Source organism: Dermacentor albipictus, chromosome 6 (assembly GCF_038994185.2).
Source record: "Dermacentor albipictus isolate Rhodes 1998 colony chromosome 6, USDA_Dalb.pri_finalv2, whole genome shotgun sequence".
In the NCBI taxonomy this organism is placed as follows: Eukaryota; Metazoa; Arthropoda; class Arachnida; order Ixodida; family Ixodidae; genus Dermacentor; species Dermacentor albipictus.
In genome coordinates this window covers 88,276,874-88,294,923 of record NC_091826.1, presented here as the reverse complement: position 1 = coordinate 88,294,923, position 18,050 = coordinate 88,276,874, and the positions used below count along the sequence as shown (strand labels likewise).

Genomic DNA, 18,050 nt, shown 5'->3' with positions numbered 1-18,050 from the left:
CAGAATCTAATTTTATATATAACTTAATCGCGCCGAACGCGCAACTTCTGCTAAAAGCTTGAATGGTAGAAGTGGATTTATGGAGCAATATACGCACCGGTAGCCATTTTAATAACAATAGGCGAAACCATTTTGGTATTTTTAAGCGAGAGTGCCTCATTGATCAGTGCAAAACAGGCTCAGCTATTATTATTGAATATTTCAGGTAAACATGAGATTGCATGGGCCACATGCATGCATGTTGGACACTGCGGCAAAGAGCTAATCAAAGCTAAAGTCAAAATGAGAAATTGCTGTTCCGCTACTGTAAAAGGTAGTTTTAATGCGACACGTGCGTCATGCCTGTACCCACGATATTCGTTTGATTCTGTGTATAATAAATTTTGTCCTGAACGGGACGTGACTTGTCTTATCCTCGAGGTTGGTGCCTAAAGCTCGAATGCATAGTACTATCGCAGTGTTTGTCACGCATGCCCAGTTGCGCATAGCTCCGAGATATCGTGTCGCTGCAGGCGCCGTGCGCGCAAACGTTCGCTTGGCTAGATGCTGTGCTGACATCAGCTGTGCATCTACCGCGTTCCATCCCTTCTACTGTATCGCCGCCGATACAGCCATGTGGTAGTTGTGTAGCCGCGGGCCCCGTCACTAGACGCTAGCAGGGAGCGCACTCTGCTCGGACATTTACGGAGCCACGTCGTAGCGAGGCCGGGCACCAGGAATCTTTGAAGGTAAGCCTTGTTTTCGTGGGAGCAGCAACAAAGCATCGGCAAATTAAAAATGTGTCGAAAGAAAAAAAGAAAAGGTGGTCTCCAATCCACTCTATGATGGTAGCTGTAACCGACAACTAGAACGAGTACCCATAGCGTCGTCGGTTGAAATTTTTCACGTGTGCTTTACCTAACTAGCCTGAGGCGTTTCGACGGCCCGCGAATTGGCTTGCGCCGCTATTTCGTGCACCTACAAAGAGTGGACCTGACAAAAGAGAAACTAGCCACGGTTCGTATGCACGCTGCCCTTCAGGAGTCCTCACCCTACCTGGCCTTCCCATGGCACTTTCACAACACAAATCAGTTGCTAGGCGGGCTGTTTCACGCATGAAAGTGTAGTTACGTCACTCTCTGCTTCGTATGATAGCCAAGCGGCCGTCCCCGCGGCAGCTTTCGCTACCGTAATCTTTGCAGCGAATGTATGCGGGGAGCGCTACTCTCCTCGCATTGCATGTAGGCGCAGAAACGTTCATCAATTATGCGATTCGGATGCTTGTTTTGAGCTTCTTCTTGATTGAAACGTATGCTATTCTGTATGTTGTAAGGGTAATTCCAAACAATGTATGCGCTGTTCGCTTCCCTTTGCTGAGTGCTTGTATATAGCCTCTGCCTTACGGCGGTATGAGTAATTGCATATGGGGGAATCGACCACAGAGGATGATAGTTCCCGGTCTACTTTACGCCCCGAAGAAAGCCCGCGACCCTAGCTATAGGTAACTTCGCTGTCAAATTGCTTAAGCCTGTGAAACAGTTTTAGCGGTGCGATACAGGACAAACAGGGACAGGAAATTCCTTTGTGTTGTCTTTTTTTTTCCTGTGTCACGCTGTTTGACATTGGGCACTCTTACAAGATTTGTCAACCAGCCCAAAGGAACACTGCTCATGCTTTGCCTCTTAATTTTCTTTGGGATGGAGTAGAACATGAAAAATAAACAAACGCATGCTAGCTAACCGCAAGCGGAAAGTAAAGCGTGAGCTGAGGAATAATTTGTGTAATGTTCAATGCTTTATTGAATTCTCTCATGCTGTCGGTGACCGTTTGGGGCTTTGAAATAAACCAGGGTACGGTAATGAATTGTAGAACTGACACAGATATTTACTCATGACAACTTCTGTGCTCGAATAGGCGGGTGCCATGAAGTGAATCAAAAACGTACAATTCAAACGGTATAAGCATGCGAATCGGTGGCGTGCGTTCATTCATGCTTTCTACCATAAGACTCTGCCTATAGGGCGAGTGTAGGCGCGCTTATGCAACGCATGTAAAGCTATGCTATATGCTGAGTCATCGCCTACACTTGTTAGGTCGTTGGAAGGATTAGGCAGACGTCGTCTTAGCATGAACCGAGAATGTGTAGAAGGAATGCGGTAGAAACGTCGAGTGTAAACAAAACAGTGACATTTTTTATGGTAGAATAAATTTTGCTGCTGTACATGGTTGTCTCGTATACATAGAACCGCCGTCGCATTCAGAAGCGGCTGCAATAAGATTCGTGTGCTTTGTCTTATCACTATTTCGTGTCAAATACTTATGGTAGCCGGCAAGAAAAAAAAGACGGCGAGAAACTGTCCCTTCGGTGCCGCCTCTGTGCAGGCAACGTCAGAGAACGTCACATGCCAGCCGCGCCGTCATTGTAAGACGCGTCGGACGATAAAAATTTGCGCGGTTTTGCCGCGCGTGGGGTGACCCATCCGGCTTTTCGGCACCGCAAAACACCTCGACTCCGGCTGCAATTCCGGCGTGTCGGATGCCTGATCGGATGGTGTATCTATCGCTTTACTTAAAGCTTGCTGGATGTGGTCGCGCGGGTTCCCACAACTGTCGTGTCAGTCGGATGGCCGCAGCCAATGACAGCGCCGCTAGCGTGTACGTCATGGCCACGTAGCAGACCCCGCGAGCAAATTCCTCGCGGCTTCAATCGTCCCGGTGCTTTTTCTCCCAGTTCAAGACGCTGACCTCATTCACCGCTGACGGCGGCATAAAAATCGGCTACCATTTTGGTTCCGACACGACATAACTCATACAGATAGAGCAACCTTGAAAGTGCAAGTTATAAATCGTTTTCGTGATTTCGACTTGCAAGCGGTCATCTCAGCCGCCTCAGCAATTCTCTGCGAAGCGGCTCGCGGGGCTAGCATGTTTTTTCATCGCTACCAACGGCGTCGGGAAAACTGATTGTATTTCCACTTATGAGCGACATAATTGTGCTGAGGTTGATCGTTGACGAATATAGGCGCTTTATTACGAGCTGCGGACAAATCGCGAGGGCCGTGGGCCCGAGATCGAACGGCCAACGAGCTAGGTCTAAACTGTTTGCAAGGGATCGGCAGGTCGGCTAGCTTGCCTGTTTGCTACCGTCGGTGTCGATAAGCGGCAGAAGTGGACAGAGTGCGTTCTCGTCACTGGTCGCCTAGCTTAGACCCCGTTGAAGAGCAGTCAGATTGGCACGCTTCTTTTCAAGCGTGCCTGATATAAACAACCTGCCATGCTTGGGGCTGTCCGAGGATCTTCCACCAAGGCTATGTACACCCAAGTCTTGTGCTATGCCGACTATTTGCCCTGGCTTGTGTCCTGCTCCGGAATGTTTCGTTCCCAAAGCGTCCTCAGCGACTGGTTCGTACTATTGCAGTGGTACCTATGCATATAGCTGTCGCTGGCCGCTCTATCCGAATCGCTGCCTTGTAGTGGATAGAATCGAAGGCGGTTGGTCGTGTTTAATGCGGCGGCGACTCACGCCTGCACGAAATTGTCGCCGCTGGACGACGAAAACGAGGATGTCTACGACGATGGCAGTGAGGACGTCGCAGAGCACGTGCAGGCGTAGCACGCGAACTAGCAACACGAAGCCCTCGCACCGGCGAGCGCACGTCAGTTTAGTATGATCACATGTCCAGCTGTGTAAAAACCTACGGTCCCTACTCGGTACTCTGAAGCCGAAACTTTTTTTCTCACACAGGTAAAAAGTGGATGAATGCTTTCCCCATGCTCCCATGTGGAAGGCCGTCTCAGCCTACCAGAAGCGAAACAGAGCTCAGGAATTTGACCTGGGATTATCTGTGTACTTCACATTGCTAACGCAGTGACATATTTAAGAGCATTTGTAATCGATTCAGCGAAAATAAGTACCCCAGGAAGGAATGGGTCACTTTCAAAACCTCCTGTTTCCTCGTGGAATTACGAGGGCAAGGAAGTGCGCAGAGTGCAAAATAAGGCTTGGAGTCCTCTTCGTGACTCACTACCTACAGATAACCTAATCACTTTTAAGAAGAAATCTCATGGTGGAAGAACGCGCCGCCGTTCCAACAGGGGCAGCTGCCAAAATACATCTGTAGAATAAATTCTGACACACACGAAAGATAGCCTTGGATAGTAAACAAATTAAAATGCTTGCAATAGGAGCCTCTACCTTTGGTAAATAACACGAAGACACTCAAAGATCAAGCCAATACCTATAGGTCTTCACATCGAATATATTTAGTTGTTCCCACTACAATGACTCATTTCTAAGATATCAAAGGCAAGCAGAGTGACGCCATATAGATCGGAAAAGCACGCCAAATGAACTAAACAATCATACATTCAGCATGGCTGAATTTCATGCTGCACTGAACTGAAAAAAAAAAAAGCAATTAGGCTCCCGGTACCAACCGAATGATTTTCGACTTGATCGAACATCAACCCTGAAAGCAGCAAGACCCACCGATCACTTTTCAACGCTGTCAGATGGCCTACCGGTCATTTTCCATCCTCTTGAAAAAAAGCAAGCCTAACCCCAACTTCAAAAGAGCGAGGACCCGTCTCTGGCCAAAAGTTAAAGGCCTACAGCGTTGTCTAGCTGTTTCGTTAACTATTCGAGCACATGGTTTCCGTAAGCAATTTGAGCGTCGGCGTCCCTCGTCGTAGCCGAGTGACCAGCACAGCGAAGGATGAAAGAGCGAACGAGCAGCGCAGTGGGGATGGAAGATGGCGAAGGCGAAGAAAGCGTGAGGAGGAAAGCGGAGGAGGGCACAGCGAAAGCATGAGGCGGATGAGGGTATGACGACAGCGTGAGAAAAGCGTAGTGCCGCACGAGACGGCTACAGTGTAAAATAATTTACATCCTTGAAAGTGAAAAAGGGTGTAAATGTGTTTAACTCACACCCTTAGGGTGTCAGCTATATAAATAACACCCTAATGGTAGTATTTGTAGTAATGGTAGTAGTAAGTATTTTACAGTGTATGCGGCGAGGATGGCTACGAGATGGCGTCATAGCAACGCGCATTGTCTCTTAACCGATGACACCACCGATACCATAGATGGAAACAAAGCCCACGCTTAACCCACGCGCTGCCTCTGGCGATATTCCGATTAACGAGGCAGTCGCGCCACACTTCGCTGTTTGCGATGTGCTGCATGAGAGATTGCCCGTGCGAGCCAATACATCGCGAAATGAAAGCCCTTATACATCGGCTCTCAAATTTCGAATTAGGGAGCATCGTAAGCGCCGGCGAATGTTTCCGCACTGGTTCCAGTATAGGATACTTTTGTATGGTAAATGTTTGATACAATTAGAAAATACTAGCATTTGGTCCTAAACGCTATATACTTTGTGGTCACGAATGTCTGTTTCGCGTTGCAGCATGGAATAAAGGTGCGTAAGCTGCCGCGTTATGCATACATACGTCATAGTGCACGAAGCTTAATTCTTGCGTTTCCTTTTGGCTGTGCCGATAGCTATAGTCTTGAACGAAAACACGCTAACGCAGATAACGCCTCATTCTTTAGTAGCATGTGTTTATTTTTTCATTGATCTGTCCTCAACGACGGCTCATTGCTTCGCAGCACTGCATCTGTAAAAGAGCACACTGGCGGACTAGTTGGTACTGCATAAATTGAGGTACAGTGTAAGAGAGCATGTAGAACAGCTGGGAATGAAGACAAGTACTGTCTTCGTTCACTTCTGTTCTGCTCTGGGTGATCTATGGCGCTTTAGCTGAAGTTCTGCAAGTTTGCAATTTCTGCACCTTCACCGCATTTCTTATGTCAGCATCTGTGAGGTGTTCCTGTAATTGTCTTATATTTGTTTACAAGCGATGACCAAACCGATGACTGCGAAATGTGGCAATGTTGAGGAGTGTGCACGAAATACAAACCCAGAACTCTTTCGGACGCGTTCGACAACGAATCCCGGCAAGCCTGCCGCTGATCGATATCATCGTACCGGTAACAAATCTGAAGCGATTCCTGGATATCCACTTTACATAGTGTATTAAAATGAACAGCAAAAAAAAACGGCTGCCATTCCACTCTGTGAAAGCGGAAGACAAGTGAAGCTGTATAGCTGGTATAATGTACAACAGAGATACATGAATATTTTGGTGTTTATTTCGAGCAAGTTACACTTGTGGTCGCTATGTTAGACGGCCAAGGGTTCGGTGACGACAATGGACAGGTTCTTCGCGAAAGTTAAGGCCAAGCATGTGTGCCTCATGTTCGTTAGCTCCTTGGGATCGGTGTATACAGCACTATAGCCTGAACTCTTGTAGCATAAACGAGGGCCGCATATTACTGAACGCGACACGTCCACGTTGAAGTCGCCAACGAAGAGGACTGGAGTTTGATCTTCATCGGCCGGATCGAGGAGCCATCCGATGTAGTCGTTCATAAAGCTCTCTACGTCGCGCTTGGAAGAAACTGGTCGAACGTATACGGTGCCAACGACCGTCCCGTCGGCGGTCTTCACGGCACACAAGTCGGTGCAAATTGCCGCGCTTTCTTGCTCTTGGCAGACGAAACGTCTTCAGGCGGCGACGTCGTTCTTCACGTGTATTGCAACTCCGCCAGCTCGCGGGTCGGCTCGACGCCCGCACGCGACGTCGGTGTAGCCGTCGACTTGAACGGAAAAATCGGACCATCTTTCGGAAAGACACCAGCGGGATACGCGTCAGAGTAGGGCGTCGTGGACCACGTCCGCCACGTGCAGACGCAGCGAGCTGACGGCGAGAGCCGCCAGCGAGATGCTATGTTGAAATTATACGCAGGAATGATGAGCGGTATAACGGAGCCAGCGGTGGAAGATTGTCGAACCACGACTGATGATGATAGCTGCTGCTGGTGACGTGGTTAGCCCTCTTGCAAAAGAATGGCTCATACCTTTTTAACCAATGAGCGGCAACGGAGCCAGCTGTGGAAGGAGACGACGATGAACGCGTCAACAGTGGCACGCGAGCGTTCACGCGGTTATGCCGATGGGTGCCAAAGAGTTAGTTCGGGGGTCGCTCACGGACACAGGCTAATCTCTGCCTTTCTATAACTATGTCTTCGCTCACGAACGACGGAAATGCCGCAGCCATATACACCGTCGGTGTAAGAGGTTCTGAGGCTCAAATACACCGATTTAAGCATTCGCCAGATACCCACGCCGAGATCGTTCCCTTCCGCCGAAACTTAGGCCTGGCGTCCCCGCTGAGTCAGCCTACAGGCTATCGGCCCATCAGCGCTCAGGAATAAACATGTCTGAAGAAGAAAATCACTTTATAATTAAGCTTTCGCATTAGTGTTTTTCAATAGTTCTTTTGTGTGTGCAGTGTCGGCACAAGCGATGAGCGCCCATGCGATGCATTATAAGCGTACATGTATATGTGCTGCCGTCGAAGGCTGCCAGCTGCAGTAACTGACGCTTCCCGGGCCGCGATATGCGATTCTATACGGATGTGTCGAGTGAAACGCATTTAACTAAGAAAACGTTGCATTTTACTTTCGCGCAGAACAGGACTAGGCTACTAAAATTGGCAGTAAAGCGTTTCTGGTCGGCAGTTCATGTACAACGTCTTTCCAAGCTAAAATACTAATCGCAAAAGCAAATCAGTGTTGTGTCACTTGACAGCAATACCGACAATTCCTTTCTTAATAGACGTAAGATCTGGTCAGGGGCGACAGCACATCTACAATGTCTGTGCGATATACATGCAAGCAGTAAATGAAACTGCGCCTATAGCAGTTGACACAGTATACGTTATTCCAAAAACATCGTGTTCCCGCGTGGCGTAGTGGTAACGTGGCCTGTGGTCTCTAGGTCAGAGGAGCGAATCCTAGTTGAAAGTTTCCTTTTACTTGTCTTCCTTTTATTGCGTTAAATTGCTCTGTTGCTTATAGGAAAAGCGATGTAATCAGGTGACGACATTCCGCGTAAACATGGCTTGTTTCAACACGCACTTGCAACATGAACTTGAAAAAAAAAATTACCGGCTACCGTAACTTCTATAGAGAGATACAAAAGTTATAAACAATAATGTGGAAATTCAGTGCCGCCTTCTGATTAAGGACTGCCTTATTAAGTTGACGACTCGCAAAAAACGTAAGAAATGAAACGGCAGCATTAGGTGTACCTAATATCGTGTATCGCTGCCACTATTAAAACATGGAAGCGAGCCATTCACGATTTAACATGTGAAGGTGGCGCGTTATGTGCCGAAGATTTAGTGAACAGAATGGAGGCGCAGCAAAATACACGAATAACAGGGGGAAAAATGAATCAGCCCTTCCATTCTGTGAAAGACGAACAGTGAAGCTTTGGTGCGTTTTACCTTGTTCGACGCATCTGTATGTATGTATGTATGTATGTATGTATGTATGTATGTATGTATGTATGTATGTATGTATGTATGTATGTATGTATGTATGTATGTATGTATGTATGTATGTATGTATGTATGTATGTATGTATGTATGTATGTATGTATGTATGTATGTATGTATGTATGTATGTATGTATGTATGTATGTATGTATGTATGTATGTATGTATGTATGTATGTATGTATGTATGTATGTATGTATGTATGTATGTATGTATGTATGTATGTATGTATGTATGTATGTATGTATGTATGTATGTATGTATGTATGTATGTATGTATGTATGTATGTATGTATGTATGTATGTATGTATGTATGTATGTATGTATGTATGTATGTATGTATGTATGTATGTATGTATGTATGTATGTATGTATGTATGTATGTATGTATGTATGTATGTATGTATGTATGTATGTATGTATGTATGTATGTATGTATGTATGTATGTATGTATGTATGTATGTATGTATGTATGTATGTATGTATGTATGTATGTATGTATGTATGTATGTATGTATGTATGTATGTATGTATGTATGTATGTATGTATGTATGTATGTATGTATGTATGTATGTATGTATGTATGTATGTATGTATGTATGTATGTATGTATGTATGTATGTATGTATGTATGTATGTATGTATGTATGTATGTATGTATGTATGTATGTATGTATGTATGTATGTATGTATGTATGTATGTATGTATGTATGTATGTATGTATGTATGTATGTATGTATGTATGTATGTATGTATGTATGTATGTATGTATGTATGTATGTATGTATGTATGTATGTATGTATGTATGTATGTATGTATGTATGTATGTATGTATGTATGTATGTATGTATGTATGTATGTATGTATGTATGTATGTATGTATGTATGTATGTATGTATGTATGTATGTATGTATGTATGTATGTATGTATGTATGTATGTATGTATGTATGTATGTATGTATGTATGTATGTATGTATGTATGTATGTATGTATGTATGTATGTATGTATGTATGTATGTATGTATGTATGTATGTATGTATGTATGTATGTATGTATGTATGTATGTATGTATGTATGTATGTATGTATGTATGTATGTATGTATGTATGTATGTATGTATGTATGTATGTATGTATGTATGTATGTATGTATGTATGTATGTATGTATGTATGTATGTATGTATGTATGTATGTATGTATGTATGTATGTATGTATGTATGTATGTATGTATGTATGTATGTATGTATGTATGTATGTATGTATGTATGTATGTATGTATGTATGTATGTATGTATGTATGTATGTATGTATGTATGTATGTATGTATGTATGTATGTATGTATGTATGTATGTATGTATGTATGTATGTATGTATGTATGTATGTATGTATGTATGTATGTATGTATGTATGTATGTATGTATGTATGTATGTATGTATGTATGTATGTATGTATGTATGTATGTATGTATGTATGTATGTATGTATGTATGTATGTATGTATGTATGTATGTATGTATGTATGTATGTATGTATGTATGTATGTATGTATGTATGTATGTATGTATGTATGTATGTATGTATGTATGTATGTATGTATGTATGTATGTATGTATGTATGTATGTATGTATGTATGTATGTATGTATGTATGTATGTATGTATGTATGTATGTATGTATGTATGTATGTATGTATGTATGTATGTATGTATGTATGTATGTATGTATGTATGTATGTATGTATGTATGTATGTATGTATGTATGTATGTATGTATGTATGTATGTATGTATGTATGTATGTATGTATGTATGTATGTATGTATGTATGTATGTATGTATGTATGTATGTATGTATGTATGTATGTATGTATGTATGTATGTATGTATGTATGTATGTATGTATGTATGTATGTATGTATGTATGTATGTATGTATGTATGTATGTATGTATGTATGTATGTATGTATGTATGTATGTATGTATGTATGTATAAAGTTATTAGTGGCACAAGCATCGATGGACACTTTTGTTTCTTCCGCAGCACGTCCGGTTCATTTGCTGAGACGGCTGTGGAGCAAATAAAATGCAAAATAAAATAGAAAAATAGCACAATGCCACATTCGTTGGTTTCGTTATCGATATATCGGTGCATAAGTTTAGTTACAATTTGAGGCGATGACGTCTCTGAAATAGTGTGACATCACCGTTTACCGCACATAATCGTAGCCTTGAGACGAGTTTGGCGAAATTGCTGTATAGCCGGAAGTAGAAAGTGGGCGTAATGACGGCATTAATGACATCACACACAAGGTGGCAGGATATTTAACCGGTTAATAAATGGACAAGTTGCCTCCGAGTTCGGGTCATGCGTTGCATTCACCTAAATTTAACCCAAAGAATACGAACGTCGAGGTGCGAGTGCCACTTGGACATCTAAGTCAAAGATTAGGATCTCCTACTATTTTTTAAAATATTATTCTTATGAATATTGAAGAACAGACAACAAATACATCTTTTGACTGTGTAGTGATTCATTCTTATTCTCTTATGGAATAGTGACGTGTACAAGTACCGCCGCATGGCAGACGGGAATTCCACAATATTTACAACTTCACTGTGAACTTTTAGCTGCTAAGTGACACATTTGCTTCTAGTTAGTTCTGATGACCATATGGTTTTACCATATGGTTTAGGGCCATGTATCCACAGCAGACGGGAATTTGGTAACGTTTACAACTTCACTGCGAAATAACTAATTGCGGCAAGTAAATGAAACTCGGCGTAACGATAGTTCTCTTAGCGGCCAAATATTTGTATTCTTTCCAAGATTGAGAGATCGCGAGAAACTGCAGACGAAAATTTTATCACGTCGACGTGATGCCTGCACGGACGGACATCCACCATTGCCGGTGGGTAGCTTAGATGTATTCGTTATACAGCTTCGCTGTAAAACAAAAACGCGTCCATCTTATTCTTTAAAAGCGGATGCACAGCAAAGCTGGTGCGGTTAGACTCACGCTACATAAGCACCACAAACGACATATACGTACGTCACGTGCCCACGACCATCGGTGGAAGTGCAGCATACACCCTCCATTCTTCTAGGCCATTCCCTAAGCGCAAGTGCCTTATTGAACTAAATTAAACTTCAAAAGTAAACTGCGCCAGAAAATAGGTGAAGTACGCTGCAGGCATGATAGGCACGGAATGTTATTCAAATATACGAGAAAACATAAATATGTTACGCGGAAACAGAAAGACAAACCATTTTTCCAACCGTCGTGTTCTGCGTGAACACGTCACGAAACAAACCCGACACACTACAGGCTAATAGCTTTGCTGCAAAGCATCTGTGGTAGCCAGGCACCGCGTTTTTCTCACTCTAGAATTGCTTTCCGCGCAAGTGACAAGCGCCCTGCAGTATACCACGCCAGTCCAGCGCTCCAGCACCTAGCACGCGACACTGTTCCCATAATAAAGGGAACAAGTGTCTGTGCCTGAAATGCATGGACACAGAATGGAGGAATAGGTCCACGAAGTAGTCGACCAAGTACATGTTATTGAAAGTGGAAATAGGAGACTAGGAGCCACCTATCAGAAAGTTAGAGAACCAAAGACATTGAACTTGATGCAAAGAATACAAACACAGAACAGCATGTAAATTTATAACAACAATGAAATTAGAAGAGAATCTGTAAGGTAGCACAAAATGCAGTGACTTGCTATCCGAGGCTCAAGCTGGTTGCCTAAGGACGCAATTATATGGGAGCAAGTACTCGTGACAAGATGGGGCAAGTGTATGCTACAGCGAAAACCCGCAGACTACTGAGCACATCCTCATGGAAGGTGAAGGTATTCCCGCGGTGAGGCAGCGAGCACTTTCCGGAAGCGCTCGGATTTAAAGTGCGCGCAACCATCACCTGGTTAACAGTCTAGATAAGGAAAAGGCGTTTAGAGTACTGATTGGGAAAGAAAGAACAGGAAAAAGAGAACAGGTACAGGCGCAGGTAGCTGTACAAATTGCAAGTTTTGAACAAGGATAAATAAGATTGAGGAGATGGATAGGAAAATACTAAAGTGAAGAGCATGTATAGCCTACTTGATTGCGGCAAGCAGGCTAGGCGACTATTTTTCGCCACCCCGTTTCAATGGGACGGCCAAAAACGATCATCATCATCATCATCATCATCATCATATACTGCAGCATGGCACAGGGTGTACTTGGCGTTGAATTATGAGTGGGAAAAGAAACATGCACCGACTAGTAGAAAATGTCCTAATGATTCTCAGTCGCCTTCCAGCGCTTTTGAAATGGCAGACCATCGATTGCGACAATCCAACAAAACGTGCTCCTGAGACACCCATAGTCGCATTTCACTGAACTTCAGGCGCAGTATTCGTGCGCATTTTATACAGGTGGTTTCAAGTTCACAGCTGGTGCTGCGTGTGTAGCTTTCCGGGCGTCGTTTACGACGTCCGGCGCTGTAAATCCTAAAACAAGTATTTTCACGGCTAAGGCGTACGTGATGCTTTCACCTGTGAAGCCCATAAAGCAAAGAAAATTCAATCCAGCTATCATATTCAGACTGATGAACTGCTGTAAGAGCTTTAATGAATTTCAAAGGAAATAAATTTTTAATGAAATGAACAACCTAGTAAGCTTTGCAGATATATGTACAACAAAAGTATTCTCTTATGTTACGTACTTGGCTAGAGTAGCAATAAAAGGCAAACTAGCTGCTGACAAAAATGCTACGTCGATTATTTTTGCCAGACATAAACGTATACCAGCTACAGACCTTAAGTCATTCTTACGCCATAATTTGAAGTATCGGAAGCGGCTGTGGGATGCTGAAGTATTGAACAAACTACATATTAACAAGCCAGAATTAGGGAACTATGTATCTGAAAGAACGGCAAGGCACAAGGACGTGCGTATTTGAAGAATAAGGAATTGCACATACCTACTGCACTTACCTGTGCATACTGAGAAGCAATCCTCCGACATGTAGTAGGTGGGGGTCACTGTCTCGGTTCTTCAAGTTCTTCAGTGCCCTGAAATATAGGCAGAGAGAAAAAGGTACTTCCCTTCCGCATGCCGCGACCACATACCCTTGCACTGAGCACGATTCCTGAGCAATGAACCCCTTTTGCAGCGAAGTTTTGTACCTCTGCCATCGAAAGAAATTTTCGTGTCGTTGTTGACGTGGTATGCAAAAAACTGCGCATATGTGGGCCGATCCCGGAGACAGTGCAGTGCCGGGCCGACCCGCGGCGGAGGTGCCGTTCGCCATGAAGGGGCCCGCATGCGCAGCTTCACTTGTCATCCTTATTCAAAAGGTGGACGGGGACTGAGTTTCTTTTTGATTTTAAAATAGATGAACTTCTTGGCAAACTCGCATAATAAAAATTCATTTGGCCAGGTTGTTTGCTCAGCTTTCGCTTGAATGTTGTAACTGCAATGGAAGCATTCTGTAGCACACGTGCGTTCAATGGCCCTGACGAGGTAATGGCGCTACTGTCACCTATACGTGTTACTAATCATCCATTCGTCGCGAAACATTTATAATCACAGCACATATTACGTATTATTGTCAATAATTTAATGCGGATATATCCTGCGCAATTAACAGCGACTAATCTTTAGCCTTGTTTCTACCATTTGCAATTCGTGTTATAATTTTGTTGACAATTGTACTGCTGCTGGTCACCACGTGCACGGCGCTCTTCGGTCATACCTGGTCCTTGCGCCAATAAAAACTACACATCAATCATCAGTTAATCAATCAATCATATCAGATGGCTTATTCAAACTGCCAAATGATTGCGCGTGGCATAGCCGGTAGATTAAGGCAAATATTACTTAACTGCTCTAGCTGCGCTGGCAAGATGCGTTTGCGCGCTCTTTTCTCATTACAGAAAATGGCGAGCTCCTCAAAGCAGGTGCCACGCGGTGCCGGAATTCTGAGTCCGGACTACATGGCTTTGCTACAGAGCCTCTGCACTTTGAACCAGCCAACAGTAAACGATGTCACGGCGATTTTTCACAGCGAGTTCCGCCGCGCGTTAGGAGGCGGAAGAGCGAGGCCTTCTGTGAGGGCTGAAGCTGCCAGTGCTCAAGCTCCGTCCACATCCCGTGGAACTCCGTCCACATCCCGTGGAACTCCCTCGACATCCCGGGGTTCCAAAAAACGCGGCGGCAAGTCCGGTAACGACTGTTTCCTTGTATGCTTTCAAAACGAACCATGCTTTGCGATTCCGCGGAGTTTCCTGATCGCGGCTGCTGTCTTGCAGAATATCTGCGTGGATATATATGCATGCACACCTTACGTAAAAGCATCCACTAAGTGAGTCCTGTAATCCTCGTATGCGCACCACGTAACAAAAGAAAACAATCTTACTGTAGAAAACATATCATGCCGGTTAACACGCATATTTAAGCGCCTGGTAATGTAATGATGGATCACTTAACGGACCCTTCAATTTGCTTTGTGTTCTCCAATATAGCCACTCAGCATATGTATGCCACTGCGCTCTCGACTATTCCTTTAGAATGGGTATGACCCACTGTGACAGACGAGGTACGGAATCTTTATAAAGGGTAAAACTACGAAGATATTACGTAACATTTAAAAAGGACTGTTTTGTAATGAAAAGACAGTTACTTCGGGAACATGCTGACAGTGATGGCAACAGTGAGGTGACGGGTGATAGTATTAAACGTACTTCAATTAAGTTTTAAAAATATAGCTTCAGCCGGCTCATCGCAACTGCGAAAAATTGAAGCGATCTCCCCGTACAAACCCTGTCTACTCTTAGGTCTGTAGCAATTCGATCACCTGCGGGAGTGTGGCATGGCGAATTTCGGCTTCCGGTGAGCGCGAAACAGAAACAGGGAAGATGCAGCGAGCGCAAATCCGGGCCCCTCGAGTTGACGTTCTGTTTGCGTCAGCCAGCAGAGGTAGCCAGCACGCTAGGCTCCGTGCGCCTCACTGTCGAATGGAATCGCGCTTTGCGGTTGGAACGTTCGTGCTTCATTCATTTGTGGGCGATCAACGCAAGTGCAATAATCGAAGCGAGGCGTAAAGGACCCTGTCGCCTCCTGTGCGTCGGTAACGCGCGTAGGCGTTCCAGTAGAGAGTAAGCATCCTGAATGCATGCTGTGGCCACGTCAATGCGGTTTCCGGTGGTGCCTGTGTGAAGGGACTACGTGACAACATCGCCTGCGGAGCAAGGCCGACGATGCCCTCGCACGTGATTACAGCTTTACGTGCTCTACCCCCAGTATCTCATCACCGACCGAGAAGCGCATACACAAACAAAGCGGTAGGAAGAAAGCGTAGAACGCTTCGCTTTATTAAGAGTTATGTGATTGACGGCTTATAATTGTGTCCGTAGGGATTTTTGGGTGCTTTTTATTTTCATAGCGAAATTCCCCAGAACACGTTAGATCATCACATATCTAGTTGTAGTACTAATGGCCATACATAGGCCGATTATTTCTTGTGCGGAGGCCTATAGACAAGATACTAGGCAGCCACAACGAGTAAAGAACTAGAGGGTTAACAAATGAGTCTTTTTTTGAAGACTCCACAGTACGCGCTGCGGTGCCACTGAGAAGTGATCTTTCTTTGTTCTGTCACCATCGACCGTCCGTCTTTGACTCAGCTCGTGGCAAAGGTCGTGGCCGTAAGGGTGGCGGTGGTGACGACCCTGATGATGACGGCGAAGGTGGGGACGACACCATCGGCGACGAAGATGGCTTCCAGCGATCGTGCACGTGGGAGCCTGACAAGCCCTGCTGGCTTTTTGGAGAGCTGGATGAGTGGAATCGCCAGCTCGCCAAGTGCTGCTTCGAGCTGCGGGTGCACAAGTGGTCCGAGTTCTCGCTCACAGGGTTCGCCTGGCCCGACAACAATGCACCGGACTACCCGGACGTGCTTCGGCTTTCACTGCTGATGCACTTGCTGCTACGGCAGCACAGGTAACCGACAGCCCCTCTTTGTTCTTGGCGTGTTTTTCTGTAATCAAGTTTATGCGAGGTTACAGCATTGTAGATAAAATAGAACCAACGTAAAATGCATAATGAAAACCACTGTCCTTAGAAAACTAGAAGTGTAGAAAATGCACATGCATATATTCAACACTGCAAAGAATAAAAACATTTTTCAGATCAAGAGACGTGCCGCTGATACAGTCCGTGTACCTCTTTAAATTTTGAAGAGTCTTCAAGCACTTCCACATAGGCTAACTGGTCGAAAGGCCTCTACGTGTGCCGTACTGCTCGGTGCACTAAAGACCGAGGACGACAGCAATAAACTTAAAATAAGCATAGACAGTTTTAGCAAAGAGTTTACGATATGCTTCGCTCGCATTGGTGCGTCAAAAGCATTGCCCAGCGGCAACGGCAGCGCGCGCACGCACAGCGCTCACATCAGCAGCGGAACGTAGACGCTGCCGTCACTTCGCTACAAAGCCGATCAAGCGAAGCGTGAGTGCGCGTCTACTCACTCTGACGTGGTAGCCCTGCTGGCTGCGCGTCGCTCGACTCTCTGAGACATGGCTGCTCAAGCAAAATCAACGCGCTGCTCCGTGGCCACCCAACGAATACCCATTTGCGTGCACCTTGCAAGGCTTGACAAGTGTAGACCTTGACTTCACAAGATGAACACCCTTTTCAGAAGCAAAGAAACTGCATGCGCGTGTGAACTTTCTGAGACTTTTGCACATCGGGAACAGAGGTATGGGTTGCATCAGCAATAGGCCTGTTTCAAAGCGAGATTCGGTTTTTCATATTCATAACGGTGCTGAGCCCTGCGCGCATACGTACTTATGTTCATTGTAGCACCCTCGCTGTCTTCTGTACTTGCCGCTTGTGGCGCTCGTGTAGTACGGGCGGCGATGGGCACTCGTTAGCAATGTGCGGGGTGCTCCGCGTGATCTTTTTTTTATATTTTGCAGATGCGTGACCCGCGTTGTTGTGGACATGACAACGTGCACGCTCGAACACAAGATGTTCTGGCACGCCTTACAGAATGGCGCCGGTGGCGTCAAATGCATTGAATACCAGGGAACCCTCGCTGAACAACATGGCATAGTGAGTGTGCGACGGCCCCTTGCGGGAACGGATGTCTGCGCGTGAACCCGACACGATTGATTCCAGCTTGATGTTCCTTAGACTTTGCACTAGCTTACTCCATTTCTTTTCTTTATTTTATTGCCCGAGTTCGCCGAGCCTCGCAATACCTCAATTCAATGTAGCATGTGGGAGCAGGCGTCCTCTGCTTTACTGCCACTGTTTCGCACCTCCATCCGTAGGGCTTCGATGCATTATGCCTCGCTGCGCGTAGGCCGATGCAAAAATGTCTTTAAATCAGTGATTCGCATTGATACAATAACTTTCACAAAGTTTCTGTACTGTCCAGGACTGCTCTACTGCGTTCGTTGGCCCCTTGCGATGGGGCTTGCATCAACCTACCCTGTAAAATTAGTGACGATTTATTGTCGGGCTATTGGGTCACGTTTGGATGAAAACATCGATATCATCCCGGTAGCGTCATTTAACGTTTTGTGTAGTCCAAACTGGTAGCACTGTTTTCATATATCATGTGGAATAGTATGGCAGACACCAGGGGCAATCTCAGGCTAGCCATAT

General features: G+C 44.9%; 1 protein-coding gene across 1 annotated transcript in view; it reads left to right on the top strand.

Annotated features, from left to right (window-relative positions):
• Positions 1–499: 499 nt before the first annotated feature.
• LOC139061277 (uncharacterized) overlaps positions 500–18,050 on the top strand; it is a 39,951-nt gene continuing 22,400 nt past the window's right edge. The window contains exons 1-4 of the mRNA XM_070541002.1: positions 500–728; positions 14,315–14,603; positions 16,064–16,379; positions 17,357–17,492. Of these exons, the coding sequence (XP_070397103.1) occupies positions 14,318–14,603; positions 16,064–16,379; positions 17,357–17,492 (738 nt within the window). The 5' untranslated portion in view covers positions 500–728; positions 14,315–14,317. The remainder of the gene's footprint in view (positions 729–14,314; positions 14,604–16,063; positions 16,380–17,356; positions 17,493–18,050) is intronic.